General features: G+C 39.6%; 1 protein-coding gene across 2 annotated transcripts in view; it reads left to right on the forward strand.

Annotated features, from left to right (window-relative positions):
* LOC140234805 (uncharacterized) overlaps nucleotides 1-24,718 on the forward strand; it is a 73,909-nt gene extending 49,191 nt beyond the window's left edge. For both annotated transcript variants that reach the window (XM_072314842.1, XM_072314843.1), the window contains 8 exons: nucleotides 1,682-2,068; nucleotides 6,127-6,381; nucleotides 7,505-7,642; nucleotides 9,472-9,733; nucleotides 11,722-11,991; nucleotides 15,868-16,095; nucleotides 19,640-19,771; nucleotides 23,230-24,718. In XM_072314842.1, the coding sequence (XP_072170943.1) occupies nucleotides 1,682-2,068; nucleotides 6,127-6,381; nucleotides 7,505-7,642; nucleotides 9,472-9,733; nucleotides 11,722-11,991; nucleotides 15,868-16,095; nucleotides 19,640-19,771; nucleotides 23,230-23,585 (2,028 nt within the window). In that variant the 3' untranslated portion in view covers nucleotides 23,586-24,718. The remainder of the gene's footprint in view (nucleotides 1-1,681; nucleotides 2,069-6,126; nucleotides 6,382-7,504; nucleotides 7,643-9,471; nucleotides 9,734-11,721; nucleotides 11,992-15,867; nucleotides 16,096-19,639; nucleotides 19,772-23,229) is intronic.
* The last annotated feature ends 301 nt before the right edge of the window (nucleotides 24,719-25,019 follow it).

The following is a 25,019-nucleotide window of genomic DNA, read 5'->3' on the forward strand; positions in this document are numbered from 1 at the left end:
TTCAAATTGTTAAATACGTTTGTTTCTTCTTCTGAACACCGATTAAGTAGCTAAACATGCGTTATTCAACTATTTTTACGCTACTGTCATCCGGCGAGATCGCGATGATTTCAGAGTAACATTCGTGCGTCGTTTACCGTAACTTGCGAGGTTATTTTACGCTGTTGGTGCCCAGCGGGAATGCGATGATTTGATGAATCATTTCGGCTGTAATCTCATACAATGTATTATCGTTGCGCCCGAAAGGATTAAAGATGCGTTCTTTATCATCTGCCGAAAATCCCTTCGCACTGTATACATCCGTTCTTAAAAAAAAAATTGCGACAGGATTGCGTTATTCAACTATTTTTACGCTACTGTCACCAGGCGAGATCGCGATTTCATTAATTATTTCGGCTATAATCATACACTCGTATTTGCTAACCAGCAAAAGAACTGGAAGTCGGGACTACAAATGGAAAGGATATAATGGTACCTCGTTATATCCGATCAAATTTCTTATGTTTTTCTTTATCATGATGCGCCGAAAATGTCCTCGTTATAACCGGAATCTCGTTATAACCGAACTCGTTATAACCGATTCGTTCTGCCATAGGTTTACACGCAAAGGAAAACGGGACCGACGCGATCACCTCGTTATAAGCGGTTCCTCGTTATAACCGAACTCGTTATAACGGGGTTTCACTGTATCAATAAAATTTTACAGGCCATTTAATTCGCGACAAGACCTTATTCTTCGAGATAGAGTCTGCGAACGCTAAGACTACTACACGTACCACTAGCTCTTCTACAGGCGCCAATGCCAGTGGTGCGTGTAGTAGTCTTAGCGCATATAGACTTTTTAGGTCACAAACGAGGGTTTTTGCCTGCAAACTAACATTTCACACCAAGCTGGGGTCGGTGTAGTGTAGTTTCTAGACGTTTTTATTTCGTGTTTATTTCTCCGAGTTGAAGTAAGCAGAGTGAGAGCACATACCCAGTGATTGCGACGCCACAACCGTTTTTGTCGCAATCACTGGGTATGCACCCTCACTTGGCTTAGCGCAATACAGCGGGCTTCTGCACAATACACAAGCTGCAACTCAGAGAAATAAAGATGAAATAAAAGCGGCTAGAAATTAAGACTAGCGTCAGTAATGCTTGTCGCTATTGGGGCACTGAAAATGACAAACTTATCACAATTCTTGCACTTATATCATGAAAAATTCATCAAATCTGCATAAAACTATATATGTACATTGTACATGTTGCTAGAGATGTCAGCAAAACAGTGGGATTCATTGTAAGTTATAATATTGTGCATGGTAACCATGGTAAAGGGATGCCTACAGGTGATTGGTAACCCCCAAAATGCCTCCTACTGCTGCAAGCTTTGATTTTTTTTTTTTGTATTTTATAGATGCAATAAAAAAAAAAAAACTTTTTATTGACTATTGTAAAAAATAAAAAAAAAAATCTTCTGCTGCCAAGATAACTAGTATTTATTACCTTACCTTACCTTACCTTATTACCTTGTGATCAGTAACAATGACCATATCAAGAAAAAGTGATGCCTGCTATGTACAAATGTATGCCTCCCTTCAGCTACAGAGACGAGACCAGTTGAGAGAGAGAGGAAAAATGTACAAGTAATTCAAGAATTGCAGGTTGTCATGGAAGCATCTCTTTTCTTTGTATACAGGAAAAGCTACAGCCAGAAGACCAAACCAGAACGTGTGCAGTCATGGAAGACTTACCCACTTATGGGTTCTACATCAACAGTACTCTGACAGGAAAAGAGGCAAAGCAGCAGAAGGGAGACCAACCAAAGTCGTTCCAGACTAAGTGCTACGCGGTTCAAGATCGTGTCAAATATATGGTATCTCTGAAGCAAGTTCCAGCTTCAAAGCTCGACCCATATGCATTCCTTCCATCACCAGATGTGTTCGAGCGCCAAAGAGAAAGAGCAGAGTTTGTTGTTGAGCAGATTCTCGTAACCCACTTCTCAAAACTGATAAGTCTGAAGAACAAACTGCCATCACGAATTCGTCATTCTCAGACAAAGAGAATGGATGAAAAATCACAATGTGTACGTGTAACTGAATCTTATATATCTGCCATGATGCACTTGCATTTATCCCCTGTAAAAAGGGCAAATACTACTGTATGAGCTGAAATTTTCGCGTACAGATATTTTCGCGAATTTCAACTTGGAGGACATTTTAGCATGTTGTTAATTTCGCAGTTGCGAAAGCCTAACTGAATTTACTTATTAGCACGTTGTTATTTTTGCGGTTCAAAGGCGATTCGCGAAATTCGCAAAATAAAACCACCGCGAAAATTTCAGCTCGTACAGTACTAGAACATTGCATCTGTGCTCCTGAATTGCATTTATTAGCTCACCTGAGCCTTCGGCTCGGGTCCGCTGTGCGTCGTTCATCGTCCGTTGTGCGTAAACTTTTTACATTTTTATGCCTCCGCAACGAAGTGGCCGGAGGCATTATGTTTTCGGGTCGTCCGTCCGTCCGTCCGTCCGTACGTCCGTACGTCCGTACGTCCGTCCGTACGTCCGTCCGTACGTCCGTACGTCCGTCCGTCCCGTTTTGTTTTTGTCTATATCTCAAGAACCGGGTGGTGGTTTTACATCAAACTTGGTATGAGGGTATATCCTTGGGGGATAATACTTTGTGTGGATTTTAGGGTCACAGGGTCAAAGGTCAAAGGTCACAGGTTATTTTGTGAAAAAAGATTGAAATTTCATGTTTTTCTCCATATCTCGCAAATGGTTCAAGGTATCTTCATGGAACTTAGTATATATGCTTGTACCGATGGGCAGTGATTATCTAGAGAAGTTGGGGGTCATGGGTCAAAGGTCAAGGTCAACTTCTCAAAATATCACTACTTTCCTTATATTTATGCAATGAATGAAGGTTTCTTGTTTTTTTTTAGCTTGATGTATACATGTATTACCCAATATATATTCTGTGGGAGGTTTCTTGCCAAAAGGTCAAAGGTCAAGTGAAAGTGCTGAATTGCACTCTTTCCTCCATATCTCAAAAGTAACTCAAGGTATCTTCATGAAACTTACATATTTATGCATGTTCAACCTAACAGTGATTCTCTTTGGAACTGTGAGGTCAAAGTTCAAAGGCCAGGTTTAGATAATGCTATTTTCCCATTTGATACTGAAATTATACTTTTTCTCAATACCTTGAAAAATTACTCAATGCATTAACTTATAAAAGGGTCAAAAGTCAAGTAAAAATCATCAGTTCCCCAAATACCTGTACTCTGACATTTTAATCATTCATCCAATTGAACCTAGTTCTAGGAAAGTGGACATTCAGCATATTTGTGTCAAACCTGTCATTTTAATATTTTGCCAATTGTTTGAAACTGTCATCACACATTGTCAAGACATTGTACTATATACCTATTAGGATAACCATGCATTATGGCGGAGGCATATCAGTCGCCGTAGCGATATATCTAGTTATCTTCTCAAAAACCCCAAAACCGATTTTCTCCAAACTTGGCAGGTAGCATTCCTGGGGGGTAAGGAACTCAATTTGTTAAAATGGGCACCATGCCCCACCCACGGGGCCCTAGGGGGGCCCAAACCCCCCAAAATGAAGGAATCTTTAAAAATCTTCTTCTTTAGAACCAGAAGTGATAGAGCTAAGATAATACTATGAGTTAGTACATTGATGACTGTAGTTTCAAGTTTGTTCATGGCGGAATCAGGGGTGCCCCCCTTGGGACCCAGGGGAGGGGGGTGGGGAGGGGTCCTAATGGGGCCTACATTGTACATTTTCATCTTCTTCTTGAGAACCCTATGACCGATTTTCACCAAAATTGGCAGGTAGTATCCCTACGGGCATATGATATGAATTTGTTCAAATAGGCACCGTATCCCACCTGGAGGGGCCCAAAGGGCACAAAATGAAGGTATTTTTAAAAATCTTCTCTAGGATCAGGAGTTAAGACTGTTTATGATTGTAGTACTTATCAAGTTTATTCATAGCAGATCCAGGGGTGCCCCTCTTGGGGGCAGGGGGAGTGATGGGGAGGTCCAAATGGGGGCCTAAATTGTACATTTTCATCTTCTTCCTGAAAACCTCATGATGGATTTTTATGAAACTTAGCAGGTTGTATCCCTAGGGGGTTACGATCTCAATTCGTCAACATGGGCACCATGCCCCCCCCCCCCACCCAGAGAGCTCCAGGGGCCCCCCAATCCCCTCAAAATTAAGGGATCTTTAAAGATTTGGGCCCTTATTGTACATTTTCATTTTTTACAAGAATGCATGCTCAAATTTTGGTACAGCTGTGAATAATTTAGATTATTGACTGCGTAAAAGGTGAACTTGCGATACTCGGGTGAGCGCTAGACCCGTGGGTCTCTTGTTAGAGTTGCAGTGATATGAATTGACAAGAATGATACTAGTAATAGACAACCGACATTGTGAGAATGCCAGTCTTGCAGAGACACTATAATTGCAATTGCATGACAAAATTTGTTAAATGGATTTGCTAAATATTTAGATCCAATTCATTTGACATTTTAAGAACTTGTTTGCAGCAAGTTTTGTTATACCATGTACATAGTTCATAAAGGCCATCCTAAGTAATCCTAAAGGTAATCTTCCATCGGGCTATTAATACACTCGGCAAGAAAAGAAAGTAGACACTTTTCCAGCTCATATTTTTCACAGAAGATTTAAATAAAAATCATTGGTGTCATTTACCATATTAACCCTATTCTAACTGGGCTATTTGAGACCAAGTTTTTACTGGGGGGGGGGGGGTCAATTTGACCCCCCCTTCAGATCTCGGCCGCCGATCGCGCGATCGCCGCAAAATTTTGCCTGAACATAGAGCCGGATGTCAACTACAAGATTACATGGTCATACAATAGAAAAATTTTGATTTCATATTTTTTGATAAATTAATTATGCAAATTAACGCATGAAATCATATTTTCACCTATAACTCCATCAAAAAGACTGAAGGATTATTACATTTTTGTGTCAGAGTTCCTCAAGACACATCAAACAATTTTCTAGTAAAAAAATAGCGCAATCAAAATCATTTTCTTTTGTTTTTTATTGTTTTGTTAATTTCTTATGTATTTTATTGTTTTTTCGATCTTTTGTTTTCTATTGTTTTTTTGCCAAAATTTGTTGGAGGCACGTTTTCAAGCTTATCTACATTAGAATTGATTTATTTCAATGGTTAAAAGTTGAAATAATCTAATTTATATCAATTAAACAAAAAAACACAGTTTGCATTGGATTTGCACACGAAATCATGAATTCGAGCGTTTTTCGGGTTGACATGCATATGCAAAACATTGCATAACTTCAGAACGGTGTACCCGGACGTCGCAAATTTGGTCTGAAAATATGCGGGAGACTCGAATGAAAAAAGTCATGAAACGACGCGGCAAAATCTTTGCGCGTTGCGGAATCATGGCGCGAAACGTCGAGGGGGGGGGGGGTCAATTTGACCCCCCCCCCCCCCAGTTAGAATAGGGTTAAAGGTTCTTTAATTGTCTATCATCTTAGTAGGGTGATACAAAGGGAAACTTTATACGCCATATATTTCGCGAGTCTAAATTTTCACGAATCGGTACTTCCCAACAATTTTGCGAGTGGTTAAATTCGCGATCGTGGAGTCCTGTACTGAACGGAGAAATGTGTACGCGTACATCACATTCATAGCGGCGTCAGAGTCAATATTTTCGCATGTTTTTAATCTTGCGAATAGCTGCTGCCTTGCAAAATTCGCGAAAATAAAGACCTTGCGAAATATTCGGCGTATACAGTATCACTTCCTTGGCGATCTGAATGTGTATGCTATCTCTCCTCAGCTGCGCTTCGGAAAGAAAGCTACATCCAGGTCGACTTGGAAGTGATAGTTTGTCCCATCACCTTCACCAACGTTGATTATTTTTTTCTTACTATCATATTAGTTACTTCAAAGATAATCTTTATTCCTTTAGCTATTAATGTTTCTATAACTGCTTATTCAACACAGCTATTTGCATCTATGTGATGCCTTCTATCATAAAAAAAAAAATTAAAACAAAAACAGCTTATTATTCAAGTGTACTGAAACATATAGGTTTCTCTGTCAATAATTTAGATCTCTCTTGGAATCATTGATGCTGACCCGGAAACCACTCACGGGATGATGACGGTCATGGAGCATCTCCAGAAATACATTCCAGTCGTGCAGGACAAACCAACACCTTGTCTACTCAGCAGTGGAGTAGCACAAACCGGCGAGTGCATTTTGCATGCACAGAGGGCCTGTAGCCATGCAGAGCATTGGAAGGACCGTCTTGAAGCACTCTATGCATGCCCAGAGGAATCTCACAAAGAAGTTCTCCACATGCAGGTAGTTCAGAGTACAGTGCACTCCCGTTAAAACAAGCATGGTTATAACAAACTTCCAGTTGCAACGAAGTGATAATTTAGGCCACAACATTATCCACTCTATGTATTTCTATTGTTTATTTGTTTGGTTACAACGAAATTTCAATATAACGAAAGAAAACTGCCGATCCCGAGGACTTCGTTATAACGGGGAAGTCCACTGTAATACTGAAAGGAGTGATATTTTGGGCTGAGATGAAGAGTTTGTTAGCAAAAACCAATTATTCCATATTTGCCAAGTGGAGATATGTGTGATCAAAGGTGAAGAAAAATATAGAGAATAATAAGAAATTTTTTGCTTCTTTTGACCATAACTTCAAAAATGTACCTTTATATGTAGCAACCAATATATCATTTAAAAGATATTATTTTGCACTTAATAACAGAGACCATACTTCAAAATCTTCAAAAATGGACTTATCTGTTTTTGCAAACGAACTCTTCAGATGGGTCGTCAGGTATCCAATGTTTCTGTGAGACAATGATAAACCACTTAATGAATGATGAGCATACAATTCTATTAATGAAAAAAGATATTTCTGAAAATGGAAAAAAAAATCATACATAAAAAAAAAAAGAAACTTCATGTATGTCATTATGGTGTAACAACTAGAAATACTCTAAAGATTGCCTCTGTATTATTTTGCTCCTATAATGACCAGCTTGTATGTGAACTACAATAAATTGTTCAATTCATTAAATTGTCAATCAGTTGATACAATACTTATAATTTGACCATAAAAAAAATGTCTCTGAGAATCAATTTCAATTTGGTATTGCTACACACACTCTGCACTATGCAGTTACAGTACATCAGCAGACAAATTGATAGATGACCTTATTTTTCAAGTACCAAATATACTATAGAACAATATTTTCGCAGCACAAAAAATTTTCTCTTATGAAATCTGACGGCCTTATTCGCAGCATGAAATTCTTGCGAGTTGCCTCTTACATTCAATGCATATAGTGTAGACAAGATATTTAGCGTGTGTTTTGATTTTGTGAAATTCAGGAAATCAAAATGCATCAAACATGCCTCGGTTCACAGTATGCTCCAATGAATATTTCTACACAATATGCAGGACTCCAGTGACCGCTTCTACAGTGCTTCCAGTATAGCTGATAGAGGAACGGTAGCTCATCTACGGAATGAGTTCAACCACAAAGCGTTCATGAGGAGTGTTGCGTACAATTCCAAGCAAGTGTGGGATTTTTACAAGGTAAATAAAGCCAATTCATGTGCATGTATGTCACAAATTCCACTAGGTAGCACGGAAGTAGAAGGGTTATCATCCTGTTATTTGTTCCAAATCAATCCGCAGCTAGTGCGGCTTGGTAAAGATTATTGCTTGCATAGACTCTGAATTCTTCAGAGCCTCTTTTCTTGGGTCACTTTTATCCAGAGTTTGTCCTTTCTTTCCAATATTTAAATTTAGGTTCAGAGAATCCATTTGGATTGAGTTCTAAAGAGGATGACTATTAACTGATTAGTGGGAATGCTGGGGGATGATTGTTCCAATCCTTGTGGGATTCATTTAAGAGTACATTATATATGTATATATTATATATATATCGTCGCTGGGGCGATAAGACCTCGTATCTACAAAATGTCAAATGTTCAGGAGAGCCAAACAACATGGCGGCCAAAGCACTGTGGCGAATGGGATAGCCTTTCCTTTGACATGCCGTGGTGGCTTCATTTTTGGAGTAAGACAGTAAGGATTTGGACAGGACATCACTTAACCCATTATTTGACCATTAATCCAAAAAACTCATTTTCACCAAAATTGCAGATACAAGGACTTATCACCCAAGCGGCGATATATATATATATATATATATATATATATATATATATATATATATATATATATATATATATATATTGTGTGTGTGAAAATTATTTGCTTCAGAATAGCCTCGTATTCAAGTAATGTGCAGTTTAATATTTCCAGGTGAGCATGCCTCTACAGTGACGGGGCCTTAACCCTATTCTAACTGGGCTATTTGAGACCAAGTTTTTACTGGGGGGGGGGTCAATTTGACCCCCCCTTCAGATCTCGGCCGCCGATCACGCGATCGCCGCAAAATTTTGCCTGAACATAGAGCCGGATGTCAACTACAAGATTACATGGTCATACAATAGAAAAATTTTGATTTCATATTTTTTGATAAATTAATTATGCAAATTAACGCATGAAATCATATTTTCACCTATAACTCCATCAAAAAGACTGAAGGATTATTAAATTTTTGTGTCAGAGTTCCTCAAGACACATCAAACAATTTTCTAGTAAAAAAATAGCGCAATCAAAATCATTTACTTTTGTTTTTTATTGTTTTGTTAATTTCTTATGTATTTTATTGTTTTTTCGATCTTTTGTTTTCTATTGTTTTTTTTGCCAAAATTTGTTGGAGGCACTTTTTCAAGCTTATCTACATTAGAATTGATTTATTTCAATGGTTAAAAGTTGAAATAATCTAATTTATATCAATTAAACAAAAAAACACAGTTTGCATTGGATTTGCGCACGAAATCATGAATTCGAGCGTTTTTCGGGTTGATATGCATATGCAAAACATTGCATAACTTCAGAACGGTGTACCCGGACATCGCAAATTTGGTCTCAAAATGTGCGGGAGACTCGAATGAAAAAAGTCATGAAACGACGCGGCAAAATCTTTGCGCGTTGCGGAATCATAGCGCGAAACGTCGAGGGGGGGTCAATTTGACCCCCCCCCCCCCCCAGTTAGAATAGGGTTAAACTGCACATTACTTGAATATAAGACCATTTTGAAGCAAATAATTTGTTACCTAGTTCTTTATATTGTTCACACTTTCTAACTTAGAAAGAATGAACAAAAACCAAAGAACAGTCTTTGCATAGGTGAAGGGGGTGGAGAGAGGTATAAGTGGAGTTACAGAAAAGCATTGCATGATCTTGTGTTTTAGAAACCATTCACATTGAAAGAAAGATATTATTCAGAGGGGTGAAGGCTCAGGTTGAACCTTTCACATTCTTTCCTATTTCTCTTTTTATCTGACAAGTTTGTCACAGAAGCCCACATCCTTCTGTATGCTATGAAATTGTGTGGGATGACGTCAATGACCGATGAGCCTGCAGGATTTTTACGGGAAAGGGCTGGAAAGGAACGGAGGAAATGGTTGAGAAATTTGGCGCAAAGAGTAGTGGACTTCTGCTGGGCACCTCCAGACAGAGGCGATGTGCAAATAGCAGCAAGTACCTTTGAAGAAACAGTCAGAGATATTCCGGATGAAGCGCTTCGATACTGTATTTGCCGATCAACAGGTAATTAGTGAATAAGAGGAGAGCATCTATTTGGCTGAAGGATTTTGAATGGTGTTATTGAAGCCCATAATGGGACTGGTCATCTAGCAGGGGGTAGCTCCAGCAAATAGTTCTTTACAATATTATTAACAAAAACATTAAGAATTTGAGATTCTCCTGATTCAGAAACTTCTGTTTGATATTTACCTTCACAACTAAATTGTTGGGATGGGACTGCTTGATGGATGGCCAACTTCCATAGGCGAGATCACCTGAATTTGGAGTGTTTTATGCCTCTGCCATTTAATGTCGCCCGAGGTAGGCCTATTTACATTGTATGTTTCAGGTTGTCCGTCCGTCCTTCATCCGTCCTTTTTTATGTGGACTCACCAATTCGTCCGACTTTGGCACAGACTGGTATTGTGGGAAAATGTAAAAAGAATTCTCAAAATTTTACTCTGAAAAAAGTGTACATTTCCTCAACTTGCCACTGGTATTGATGTTAAGAGGTAATATTGTTCCCCCTTACCTTCTGAAAGAGGGAAGTCAAGTGTTCTTTTATCATTTGAGAGAAGTGAAAATATGTTGAAATTATATTTTCTTTGTATTGTTGTACACACGTGACTTCACAAGCTGTAGTAGTCTTCTCATCCAGCAGTCACTTCAGGAGCAGAAACTTTAGAAATTTATATTAAACTTAGAACAGATTGTCTGATTTTCCTCAAACTCTTGCTGATGTGTTCCTTTTATATTTGCTGCATTCACTAAATCCATATGTCTATGAAGGGAAACTTGTCCTTTAACAAGTACTTTTGGGTCATTAGGTCAAAGTTCAAGGTCAAATCCTCAAATTTGCACTCTATCCGTCATATCTATGCCATGCCTGAAGGTATTTTCTTGAAACTTGGTATATGTATGTATTACAAGAAAGAGATTTGCTGAGCAAGTTCATAGCAATGGGATCAGAGGTCAAAGGTCAAGTGAAAATGATAAAATTGCATTCCTCTTTTTTTCCATACCTCCAAAAATCCAGAAGTAAGGGGCTGTGGGGTCTAAGAAATGATTAAAAGAGAGGTTAAAATGCCAACATTTTACTATTTTATGCTGAAATTACACTTCTCCTCCATACCTTGGAGACTTCTCAGTGTGTAAACTTAATAAACCTAGGAAATACAAGTTTGTACACGCATTCTGTAGGGAAAGATTTTGCCCATGGAGTCCAAGGTCATGGGAAAATGTTCAAGAGTCGCAATTTTCCCATATTTTGAGTACAGTTGAACCTCTCTTATCCGGCCTCCCTTTATCCGGATCTCTCTATTATACGGACGCAATCTCGCCGTGATTTTTTTTTTTAATAATTACGGGAGGAAAGAGGGATTCCCAACTCCTTGAGAACTCCTACACAAACACACATGAATTACACATTACTTCCAACATGATTAACATACATTACATCAAATTTCCTTCCAAATTGCTTACCTTCAGACATTTTAATATCCCCAAACATCCCCAAATGTAACAATCCCTTATCCTTAATGTCCCAAATCCCTTATCCGGATGAGCTCCGGTCCCGACTTGTCCGGATACGAGAGATTCAACTGTACTTTCATGAAAAGTGGATATTCCCTGTTAGGGATTATTTGAAGAATTGTGGGCCATTGGATCAAAGGGCAAGGGTCAAATGTGAAGTGAAATGCTCAAATCCCCAAATACCTGCTCTGTTAAACAATTCAGCTATCCATGCAAAGTAAGCCTAGTTTGAGGAAAGTGAACTTCTAACAATTTTGTGATAAACATTGCCTTTTTAAATTTTTCACCTATTATGTGGAACTGTCGTCTCACATGTTGGAAAAACAATGTATTATGGTAGAGAATTCGAAGTAATGGTGAAATGAAAACAAAAATAGATAGGCTACAACTTAAGTGAGTGGACTATGCAAGATGTATTCTAAGTGCCATGAAGTAAGGCTATTTACCTTGATTATTTTTTTTGCTCTTTGACTTTTCAGACAAGACGGATGAGATGGTTGTGTGCTGTTCCAAGACATGCAAACATGCACGTTTCCACCTAAGCTGTGTTGGACTCGAGAAGGCACCAGACTTTGGCTCAGACTGGTATTGCAGTAAAGCCTGTGAGGAGAGTGATTCCTACATCTACTGCTTCTGTCACAAGAATGTGGAGGATGAGATGGTGCAGTGCCACCTTGCAGAGCATTGCAAGAAGCATGAGTGGTACCACAAAAGCTGTCTAAACATGCACAGCTATGATCCTGTACCAGGTAACTTATAGATCGGGTTGCAAATGACAGTGATCGTGATTTTCCATGCAACTTATATGCTGAAGATTCATTCATGGGTAGTGAAGAATAAAGTGAGAATCTTTATGCCTCCGCCAACGAAGTGGCCGGAGGCATTATGTTTTCGGGTCGTCCGTCCGTCCCGTTTTGTTTTTGTCGATATCTCAAGAACCGTGTTGTGGTTTTACATCAAACTTGGTATGAGGGTATATCCTAGGGGGATAATACTTTGTTTGGATTTTAGGGCATGGGGTCAAAGGTCAAAGGTCACAGGTTATTTTGTGAAAAAAAAGGTTGAAAATTCATGTTTTTCTCCATATCTCGCAAATGGTTAGAGGTATCTTCATGGAACTTAGTATATATGCTTGATCCAATGGGCAGTGATTATCTAGGGAAGTTGGGGGTCATGGTTCAAAGGTCAGGGGGTCAAAGGTCAAGGTCAACTCCTTAAAATATCACTACTTTCCTTATATTTATGCATTGCCTGAAGGTGTTTTTTTTTTACTTGATGTATGCATGTATTACCCAATATATATGCTGTGGGAAGTTTCTTGCCAAAAGGTCAAAGGTCTAGTGAAAGTGCTGAATTGCACTTTTTCCTCCATATCTCAAAAGTAACTCAAGGTATCATCATGAAACTTACATATTTATGCATGCTCGACCTAACAGTGATTCTCTTTGGAACTGTGAGGTCAAAGGTCAAAGGTCAGGTTTAGATAATGCTATTTTCCCATTTGATACTTAAATTATACTTTTTCTCAATACCTTGAAAATTACTCAATGCATAAACTTAAAAATGGGTCAAAAGTCAAGTAAAAATCATCAGTTCCCCAAATACCTGCACTCTGACATTTTAATCATTCATCCAATTGAACCTAGTTCTAGGAAAGTGAACATTCAGCACATTTGTGTCAAACCTGTCATTTTAATGTTTTGCCAATTGTGTGAAACTGTCATCAAACATTGTCAAGACATTGTACTATAGACCCATTAGGAGAACCATGCATTATGGCGGAGGCATATCAGTCGCCGTAGCAATATATCTAGTTTTTTGTTTTTTTTTACACACCAAATTTTTCTCTTTAATTGTCGAGCCCACGGGAGGTGTGGGGAGGACTAAGGGATCGCCTCCGGCGTCTGTCCGTCCGTCGTCCCTCCGACCGTAGTCTGTCCGTCTGTCCGTAATGCTACAAAAACTTGAATAACGCTCTACTGAGGATTTCAATTTCAATTGAACTTGGAGGGAAGAGTGGTTATACAAAGTTACACATTTTACCAAACATGAAGGGCTCCTCAAGGTTAAAGGTCACAGGCAGAGGTCAATGAACTTTAGGGCCCAATGTTAAGTCTTTAGGGCGCGTTTCGTTTATTTCTCGGAACTTTTGATGTATCTGTCTGTTTGTGATCAAACTTAGGTAGTAGATGTCCCTTGGGGAGGTGAAGGTCATCACAAAGTCAAAGGTCACAGAAAGGGGTCAACAAGCTTTTAGGGCTCAATGTTAATTTTTTATGGCGCGTTGCGATTGTGGCTCATAGCTTTTGATCCCTTTGTCTGTTTGTGACTAAACTTGGATGGTAGATGTCCCTTGGGGATTTGAAGGTCATCACAAGGTCAGAGGTCACAGAAAGGGGTCAACGAACTTTTAGGGCCCAATGTTAAGTTTTTATGGCACGTTTTGATTGTGGCTCATAACTTTTGATCCCTTTGTCCATTTGTGACCAAACTTGGATGGTAGATGTCCCTTGGGGAAGTGATGGTCATCACAAGGTCAAAGGTCACAGAAAGGGGTCAACGAACTTTTAGGGCCCAATGTTAAGTTTTTATGGCATGTTTTGATTGTGGCTCATAACTTTTGATCCTTAAGTCTGTTTGTGACCAAACTTGGAAGGTAGATGTCCCTTTGGGAATTTAATGTCATCACAAGGTCAAAGGTCATAGACGGGTCAATGAACTTCTGAGAGTTAGAAAAGTATTGATTTCTTGTACGCGAATAGGCGAGACACAATTTGGCACTTGCCTTGTTTTTGTAGGCATGGGTTGGACATTATTGTATCCCCTGAACAGAGTTCGGAGGATACTATGGATTTGGCCCAGTTGCGCCGTGTCCGCCGCAAGGATTTTCTTGTGAGCACTCTACTGGCTGCAGTTCTTCTTCGATCATCTTCAAATTTGACATGAAGGTGTATTATGGTAAGACGAAAAATAGTTTATGATGATGGTGCCCTTGCTTGTTCCATCTTTATACATGAAAAGGTAAATTTAACAGGGTCTACTTGTGTGTGACACTGGCCATGTTTCTCTATTGATAATGCTGCCCTCACTGTTCCACCTTTTACAGGGTCAAAGGTCACCCTGATCATGTCAAAATTTTCAAAAATGCATGCTTATTCAGGCAATAACTTGATTGTTACTGGACTTTACTCAGACTTGCTAAAGAGGTGTATGGGTTGTCATTCTTCATGAAGGACACAACAGTTTGTAGTAACATCGCCCTCAGTGTTCCGACTTTGAGGCCATGTCACATTTCTTAATGCTCTATAAGCCGCATTTCTTGTCAGATTTTATTCAAACTTGCTATGGAGGTTTATGGGGAGTTATTCTAGGTAACAAAAGTTTTCATTACCAGTGCTCTCATTGTTCGAACATGTCATATTCCTTGTATGTGCTATATATACTAGCCTCATTTCTCATCAGATTTTATTGTATCCTGCGACAGCTGCCATATTATACAACATTCTGGCCTAAAAAGTAATCCTGGGCCCCGTTGCTGGAAACTTTGCATTTAAACGCAACTTGCAACTGATTGTCACTGGCCAATCAAAATCATTGTTGCATGCATGTCTTATTAATAGGGCAGACCCTGAGCAAATCAGAATGGTTGTTTCAAAATTAGCAATTATTTGCAATTGATTGCAACTTTCTTGCAACGGGGCCCAGATGAGGTATGGGAGATGGGTTCGGGGGATACATGTGCTCTATTGCGAGTGCTCTAGTTTTCATACATTTTTGTAGGTTTATTCCCAATAACACCCAAGATAACTGACATTGTGAGAAACATTAAGAGAGTAGTTTCTCCTTCAATTGTCTGTATAGATTCCATTATTTGATGGCTTGTGAGACAGAAAATTGTGATTGTCCTAAATACTTATCTAGTGGTTTTGTGTAGACAAGTTAATTGATATGCAGTTTAGGCAGGAATGGCAAAAATTTGGGAAGTTGATTGCTCCCTATGGCCGAGCCTGTGTACAGGAGCTAAAAATTAATGAAGAATTTAATCGTCGATGAAAACTTGGGTGTTAAATCTTCATGTACCGGTATATTAAAGGTAGACAATCGTCATCCCTAATGGTACGTAAACTCCGAACGACCAAAGTTTGTGCATGCAATTGTGCAATGCCAGACTCGGTGCTATGTCCATAAACGTGTGGGACAATGCTGCCACTGAGACGTGTGTGTGTACGCATCATACACAAACATTGTCACGGCGAGCTGCGGTGATTGGAGAAGAGAGGCCAGAAGACGTGTGGCTCTTTTGGCCTCTCTTCATGTGCATGCGCACTGAGAATGTGCGTCCATTCGGAAGCTCTCGTGGCTTGCTCGGACAGCCATTTTGGGTCAGGAGATTTGTAGCACAGAACTCTTGTAGTCTAGAGTGTTGTTCGCTGACCCATTGAGCCAGCGCTATTCTCATTCGGGGTCACTACATTTGATACAGAATGGGGGAGGCAGCGAGTTGCGTTGCTGCACAAACCACTCGCCATGATTGTATGCCTTTAAGTCAAAACTTCATTGAGATACATTCTGACTTTCATTCAGAGGTACATTCTTATCTGAATTCTCTTGCATTCATTCTCCAGATGAATGGTATTGTAGTGAAGACTGTGAGTTTGGAGCAGAGAAAGACGATGATGTCCTCAATCACACGAAGGCACTGATGTACGAGGGACTGTGTCATCTCGTCAGAAGACTGGCTGTAGCAGAAGGCGATGGACCTGCTATGATCGATGACTGGAAAGCGGATATGGTTACCTTCTACACAAGAAAGCATCCAAATTATCTGATCAATGGACACTACTTCCTTGCCTGTGAGTTTCACATAAAGTGGTACCTTCAAATTAAAAAAAAGAAAGAAAATGCATTCTGTTAAGAAAATATCTGTAATAGTGATGGTTTCCTTAAATTTTGTAATCATTATGCCTCCGCCACGAAGTGGTGCCGGAGGCATTATGTTTTCGGGTTGTCCGTCCGTCCGTACGTACGTCCGTACGTCCGTCCGCTTTCGTTTACGCGATAACTTGAGTAATATTTACTGGAATTTTACCAAACTTGGTCCAAGTATGAAGTATGATGGGGCAACGATTTGATAAGATTTTGGGTGAAATCGGCTAAAGGTCAAAGGTCAAAGGTCAAGGTCAAATCATGAAATTGTATCCGTTTACGCGATAACTCAAGACTGTATGGAGCAAATTTCACCAAACTTTGTTGGAGGATGATGTATGATGGGACAATTACTTGATTAGTTTTTCAGTGAAATCGGACAGAGGTCAAAGGTCAAAGATCAAGGTCAAATCCTAAAATTTATCTGTTTATGTGATAACTCAAAACTGGATGAAGCAGCTTTCACCAAACTTGGTCCAAGGATGATGTATGATGGGACAATTAGTTGAGTAGATTCTAGTGACATTGACAAGAGGTCAAAGGTCAAAAGGTCAAGGTCAAATGCTAAAAATGTTGCTATTTCCCCCATATCTATGCAATGCCCGCAGTTATTTTCTTGAAACTTAGTGTAGACATGTACTACTGCGTAAGGATTCTCCAGAGAGAGTTTCATGTCATAAGGTCAATAGGTCAAAGGTTAGGTGAAAATGTTGCAATATCACTTTTCTCGCAAATGGTTCAATGTATCTTCATGGAACATGGTACATATGCATGTACTGACTGGCAGGGATTATCTAAGGAATTTAGGGGTCATGGGTCAATAGACAGGGGTTCAAAGGTCAAGGTCAACTCCTCAAAATGTTACTACTGTATTTCCCTCATACATGTATACTAGTATATGCAATGATTGCATTATTAGTTTTAAAAGTGTTTAATATATGTACGTATGTATTACTTGATGGAGATTCTCTTGGAAATTTCCAGCCAGAAGGTCAAAGGTCAGGTTTAAATGAAAAAAAAAGAAACATTTTGTACTGTAATTACACTCTTTCTTCATACCTTGAAATTATACTCAATGCATAAACTTATAATAAGGTCGGTCAGAAGTCAAGTAAAAATGTTAAATTCCCCAAATATGTGTACCTGCACTCTTTAATAGACAATTATAGCAAACCCAGTTCGTGGAAAGGGAACATTCAAGATATTTCTGACAAACCTGTTATTTCGATATTTTGCCAGTTATGTGAAACTGTCATCACACATTGTCAAGACATTGTACTATACACCTATTGGGAGAATCATGCATTATGGCGGAGGCATCAGTCGCCGTAGCGACATTTCTAGTTATATTATATTGGATGGCTATGAATGGGGTACCAGGGAATATTGCATGAGTTAGGGCCAATACCATGCATTCCCGTTTTAACGAAATGCTCGGGACCGGCAGTTTTCTTTCATTGTAACGAAATTTTGTTATAACCGAACAAAGTCAATATATAATGAAAACAAGGAAGCCAAGCATGTATGATATTCTGTTTGTTGAGTACTCGTCATACACTTGAAAGCTCTGTGAACAATAAAACAGATAGTTATTCAATTACATATTATTGTATTATTTTAATGAAGTTCCCCTCGGAAACTGTGCGTGACACACCAAGCGAACACACAGTTACATGTATGTAGCGCGTTCGCCCAAAATCAATGCAGAGATGCTATAAATGCTTGTTTCGCTACATATTTTCGAAAGCGATCCTCGGGTCGTTATAAAGGAGCACATTTCTTTTGTTTTTCTTTGTCAGTGGTGCTCGGAAAGACTCCGTTATAACAAAAATTTCGTTATAAGTGAATTTTGTATCATAGACTTTAATGGCGATAATTATGGGACCAGAAGTTTTACTTCGTTATAACGAAATTCCGTTATAACCGTGTTCGTTGTAACGGGAGTGCACTGTATTGCACAAATCGAAGATGAGTGCAATATTGACCCTAATGAGTGCAATATGCCCTGGTATTCCATGAATCAAGGCCATCCAATATAATCATTATATTATTATCATCTATACAATCAAGCAGTGCAAGCATAAACTGCACAAAATTACCCGGCTTCTACTCGTCTTGGAAGTTGACTTGGCAGTCACATCCCAGCGCTGAAAAGGGGAAGCCCTTAAAACTGCATATGAAACAAACAACTAGCAAGATGTTTGCGCACTTGTGAATTGTAACAAAATGACGCGCACTAGTAGCAAGCGTTTGCGCATTCAGTAAGCGCTTGCACAATACATGAGACAGAATTGAATATAGTGTGATCTTGAACGGCAATTAACAGCGGTAGCCTATGGAGAATTAATATGTTGGCCTATGCGTTTCGTTCAATATGCTCTGATATTGAACGGTAAAAAGTGAGTGGACTACAAAACGTTTTTTTTATACGCCGCTAAAACGTCATATGGATAATAGCCAATACTGTACGAACTGAAATTTTCGAAGTGGTTTTATTTTCATGAATTTCGCGAATAGCCTTTGAACTGCGAAAATAACAATGGGCAAATAGCTAAGTTCAGTTAGACCCACATGAAAAAGTCCTCCAAGTTGCAATTCGTGAAAATATCTGTACGCGAAACTTTCAGCTCGTACAGTCTGTTTTGATTTGATTCTTATCCCATGATATTTGTGTGTAAAGTCATAGCCTGTGTTCAAAACTAGGCCTGTTTGAAGGAATTTGAAAGTGCTGTGGTTTGATTAGGGGTCTGGTGTGGAAACCTACAATAGCGGTCGAAGCAGAAACAGAGGCTTTGATCTGTTCTCAGTATTGGGAGGGTTAAACCTGAAGGATAGGTTCGTGCTGTAAATGTGTGAGGGAACAGAAAGACTGAGGAGGGGAGCTGAGAAAGTGCTGTATACAGCGAAATAGCGAGGTTTATATTTTCGCAAATTTCATGAGTCAGGTGTCATTTGTGAAATTATAGACTCGTGCACGAAAATATTGACTCTGATCCCGATGTGGATGTGATGTACACATCGTCGGTTGAGAATGATAAGGGTGTTAAGTTGTCACAAAACCCATAGTGTTCAAGATGACTTAACGCCCTTCTCATTCTCAACAGACGACATGTACATTTTGCGTTCAGTACAGGACTCCACTATCGTGAATTTAACCACTTGCAAAATCATTGGGAATTCCTGATTCGCAAAACTTTAGACTCTAAAAATATATGGTGTACACAGTATTATAAATTCTATTGTCTCTGCAAGAAAGGTGAAATCGTATTAATGTTATATTCTCATTTGTTTTTTTCCTCCTCCATAATTCACAAAAATTGAGTATTCTGGTGTGAAGGTAATGCAACGCCCCCCCCCCCCCCCAACCTCCTCATCCAAATTGACAAATCTGCTACTTAATGCTTCAACTGAATAGCTATTCTGTCCATGCTGTGATATCTTTTGTCATTGGTTGTTTCTATCTACTCCAAGGTGTTGGGGGATTTGCTGATCCCGAAGTCCAAAGCAGCTATGTGTGGAACAGAGTGGCAAATCCGAAGGGAGAGCCTGGAGGAAACGTTGGACTGGAGTGTGTGGATGAATTTGTCAATGAAGACTTTGCAGGTAAGTACAATATCACATCGGAATATTCACATCGCAATCGGCAGAGGCCGCAGAGGCCGCAGAGATTTCCTTGTGAGCGCTCTACCGGCTGCATTTCTTTTGGGATCATCTTCAACTTTGGCATGAAGGTGTATTATGGTTAGATGAAGACGCCTATTGTTTTTGGTTATGGCGCCCTCGCTTGTTCCGTCCTTATACATGAAAAGGTAAATTCAATAGCATCTGCTTGTGAGCGCTCTACTGGCTGCAGCAGTTCTTTGATCATCTTCAAATTTGGCATGAAGGTGTATTGTGATAAGATAAAGATGCTTATGGTTTTTGTCGAGCCCACCGGAGGTGTGGGGAGACTAAGGGATCGCCTTCGGCGTCCGTCTGTCCGTCGTCCGTCCGTCCGTTGTCTGTCCGTAACGCTACAAAAACTTGAAGAACTCTCTCCTGAGGATTTCAATTTCAATCAAACTTGGAGGGAGGAGTGAATGCACAAAGGTTCACCTCAAGGTCAAAGGTCACAGGCAGATGTCAATGAACTTTAGGGCCAAATGTTAAGTTTTTAGGGCGCATTTTGTTTATAGATGGCTTGTAACTTTTGATGTATCTGTCTGTTTGTGACCGAACTTAGATGGTAGATGTCCCTTGGGAAGTTGAAGGTTACCACAAGGTCAAAGGTCACAGACAGAGGTTAATGAACTTTCAGGCCCAATGTTAAGTTTTATGGGCGCGTTTCGTTCACTGGCTGCATTGTTTTTGGTGATGGCGCCCTCGCTTGTTCTGCCTTTAATTATGAAAAGGTGAATCCAATAGGTTCTTCTTGTGAGCGCTCTACTGGCTGCAGCTCTTCAATCATCTTCAAATTTGGCATGAAGGTGTATTATGGTAAGACGAAGACGCCTATTGTTTTTGGTGATGGCGCCCTCGCTTGTTCCGTCTAAAATCATGAAAAGGTGGATCCAATAGGGTCTTGTTGTGAGCACTCTACTGGCTGCAGTTCTTCTTCGATCATCTTCAGATTTGGCATGAAGATGTATTATGATAAGACAAAGATGCTTATGGTTTTTGGTGATGGCGCCCTCGCTTGTTCCGTCTTTATACATGAAATGGGAATCCAGTAGGGACTGCTTGTGAGCGCTCTACTGGCTGCAGTTCTTCGATCATCTTCCAATTTAGCATGAAGGTGTATCATGGTAAGATGAAGACGCCTATTGTTTTTGGTGATGGCGCCCTCGCTTATTCCGTCTTTAATCATGAAATGGTGAATCCAATAGGGTCTTCTTGTGAGCGCTCTACTGGCTGCAGTTCTACTTCGATCATCCTCAAATTTGGGTGTATTATGGTAAGACGAAGACGCCTATTGTTTTTGGTGATGGCGCCCTCGCTTGTTCTGTCTAGAATCATGAAAAGGTGAATCCAATAGGGTCTTCTTGTGAGCATTTGGATTTCATTGTATCCTGCAACAGTTACCATATACAAAATTCTGGCCTAAAAAGTAATCCAGACGGAGTATGGGAGACAGGTTCCGGGGATGCATGTGCTCGATTGCGAGTGCTTCTAGTTTATAATTGTAATTATCGGGAGAATGCTCTCGCATTTTGAAGTCGCGTTTCTTGTTTTTCTGTTCATCAACATGACGTTGAGATATTATTTAATGCATGTACACGTAACTCAGTTTTTATCAGAGCATGTTTATATAAAATGTACTTTCCACATGTGTTCGGATACAAAGAGAATCCAGATATAACGAAAAAATTATCAGGAACCTATGATCTCGTTATAATGGGATTCCCCTGGATATAGCATGCATGCTTCAAGTTGGAGGCATTAACTCCACAAACATTCAGCCACATTCTCCTACTCGTAAGCAGCAGATCAAACTTAACTCCTTACTTGCAGGGGCAGCTGAGAGCCGTACAACAGCCAAATACTAATACACATTTCATATCTGATCTAGTGTGCCATCTTGAGTGTTTTTTACCTTCCCTATAGGCATATGCGACCTGCGATAACATCCTGTAAAATATGCTACATTTGTTTGCAGCAATTCTCTTGCATCTCCGCACATCACCGTGTATCACTGCATATTTATCACTCAGTAGAAAAAGTTCAGGGGGTTGTATGATACTGTACGAGCTGAAATTTTGGCGCTGGTTTTCTTTTTAGGAATTTCATGAATCGCCTTTGAATCGCAAAAATAACAATGTTCAAGTGAAAACAAAAATATGCGAATAAAACTACGTTCAGTTAGACCCTCGCAACTGCGAAATTAACAACACGCGAAAATGTCCTCCAAGTTGCAATTCGCGAAAATATCTGTACGCAAAAATTTCAGCTCGTACAGACCACAAGGTGATGTGGGAGACAAAAATTCACAGTGATGTGAGGTGTCCCAGTAGAAACGTGCTCATTGTGGTACAGACCCTATTTTTATTTATTTTTTTTTTTGTCACTGAATGAACGTCTTCATCAGAGTAAAACTTAAGCAAACAGAGACATAATGTGGTTTCACACTGTTATATTCAACTTATTCAATAACTTAGTAAATTGCAGATGTATGGTTTGTAATAGTTACCTTTCCGCGCCAGGAGTGCCACTGTGTGACAGACGTGACGCATTGCAAGAACGAGTTCGAGCAGGAGACTATGAAACGGGCTCCATACGTGTGTTTGTCCATGTGTGCGTCCGTCTGTCCGTGTGTGCATCTGTGTGCGATCAAAATGTTCAATTTGCTACTCCTCTGTCATTTATGAGCCAATTTTGATTCTGTTTGCTTTATATAATAGCACTACATGGGAGCTTTGAAACTTCTACACAGAATTTCAGTTGTGACCTTTGACCTTGACCGTTGACCTATATTGTACATTTTGCTACAAAATGCTACTCCTTCGCCATTTCTAAACCAATTTCGATTCCGTTTGCTTTATGTGATGGCACTAGGTGAGGGCTTCAAAACTTCTACACAGGATTTTGACCTTGATTTTTGACCTATATTGTACATTTTGCTACAAAATGCTACTCCTTCGCCATTTGTTACCCAATTTCGATTCCGTTTGCTTTATGTGATGGCACTAGGTGAGGGCTTCAAAACCTCTACACAGAATTTTGACCTTTGACTTCTTTGACCTTTGACCTTGATTTTTGACCTGTATTGTACATTTTGCTACAAAATGCTACTCCTACGCCATTTCTAACCCGATTTCGATTCCGTTTGCTTTATGTGATGGCACTAGGTGAGGGCTTCAAAAGTTCTACACAGAATTTTGACCTTTGACTTCTTTGACCTTTAACCTTGATTTTTGATCTATATTGTACATTTTGCTACAAAATGCTACTTCCTGCAGGGACATATATTATGCACCGCGTAATTTCTACTTTTCCTTGTTATTATTATTAATCTTGACCATCAGGTGATATACAATCATATTTCTGCATGCTTGATTTTACCTCAATACGTTTGATTCTTACAGAAATGATGAGATTTTCAGAAGGATGTCCCCAAATGAACGGACCCTACAGACTCGACTATAGCTCTTCGGATGCTGGACCAGATGATGACGAAGAGAACACAGGAGTGGAGAGAAAAGATGAGTATGAGGAGAACATTGAGCGCTTCACAAAAGAGTTCCAACCTGATGCTCTTTTTGACTACATTCCAGGCAGACAGCACTCGGCGCTTGGTACGTTCGAAGTAAATCTACCGATGGAGAAGCCTAAGAAGTTTGGCCGGAAGTTACAAGCTTTGTCGGAGATTCTGGACGTGTGGAAAAACATTAATGTTACTTACTCTGATGTATCTGCTGTGTCGGATAATGATGCAGTTTGAAACGGAGTTACTGAGATGAAGCAATCCAACTGATCCAAATTAAATCGAGTAGTTGGTTGCATGAATGATGGCTGAAACTACAAACTTTTTGGTGCAGATTGAATTAGGCTATCAGTTATGTAGAAGACAGATTTTGTGTCTTCTAAACATTATTCATTGTAAAAGAGCCCAGTTTATTACACAGATTCGTCACAAACAGTTCAACAGTCTGAATTTTGCAGTGGATGCTACTAATCTTTTTCAGGGACAAGAACTTCAATATTCCCTCCTGGAAACATTTAATCCTCTTCAGCTTATCGTGGATGAGCACTGTCAGCGCCATGTCCACTCTCCTGTAGTCCAAAGCTGCAGGATACAGGGTACATTTTGACCTGTGCATTTCTCCCATGTCTTTCGGCTTGGCCAGTAGGCCGTGATGTCTGTAGCTGCACCGCAGTGGATGACAGCATTTGATTTCTTGAGTATCTATTCACATGCCAAATGATATTGTAGCCACCACACAACAAAGTTTATCTACTTTTGACACTGATTTTGTGATACATCTCTGTGATGTATCGAGTATCTATTCCCATGCCAAATGCAATTTTGTAGCTTTCACACAAAGCATGCAATCTACTTCTTGTGTGGATTCTTTGATAAGTCTCTTGAGTATGATAGTCTGTACTTTCCATCGTACATGCCACACAGTATGAGTTTTGCCGTGGATGCTGCTAATCTCTTTCAGGGACAAGAACTTCAAAATTCCCTTCTGGGACATTTAGTTCTCAGTACACTGTGGATAAGCACTATCAAGGCCTTGTCAACCCTCCTTGAGTCCAATGCTGCATGGTACAGATAACATTTTGGCCTGCGCTTTTCTCCCATCTCTTTCGGCTTGGCCAGTAGGCTGTGATGTCTGTAGCTGCACCTCGGTGGATGACAGTATTTGATTTTTTGAGTATCTATTCCCATGCTAAATGCTATATTGTAGCTGTCACACAACAAAGTGTGCTATATACTTCTGGTGTGGATTCTTTTATATGTATGGCAGTCTGTACTCCCATGGTACATGCGTCACAGTCTGTGTGGTTATGGCATGCTGCCTAATTCCATGTAAAAGCAATCCAATCAGTTGGACATGATCAATGTTGCTGATAGGTTTAAGAATTTAAGTTAGAGATTCCAGTTGCTTGAAGCTAATTTTTGTGAAGAATACTTTCATTTATTACATGTACTGTAGAAGTTAAAGATTTCTTCAAAGAAACACACCGAAGAGGGTGTTTCTTTTTACCCTCTTCAGTTGCAGCTCCTCGAAAATCACGACCTCAATCTTGGTGTCTTCTATGTCTCTCTCATCATGTAGTGCAGTTGAGAGTTGTCATCTAGATCTCGTTTGACTAGCTCTAGTTTTTGCTGCTTCTTCAGTTGCTATTTTTTTTCACATGCTTCTTTTGC

The sequence above is a fragment of the Diadema setosum genome, chromosome 11 (genome assembly GCF_964275005.1).
Source record: "Diadema setosum chromosome 11, eeDiaSeto1, whole genome shotgun sequence".
NCBI classification, from domain to species: Eukaryota; Metazoa; Echinodermata; class Echinoidea; order Diadematoida; family Diadematidae; genus Diadema; species Diadema setosum.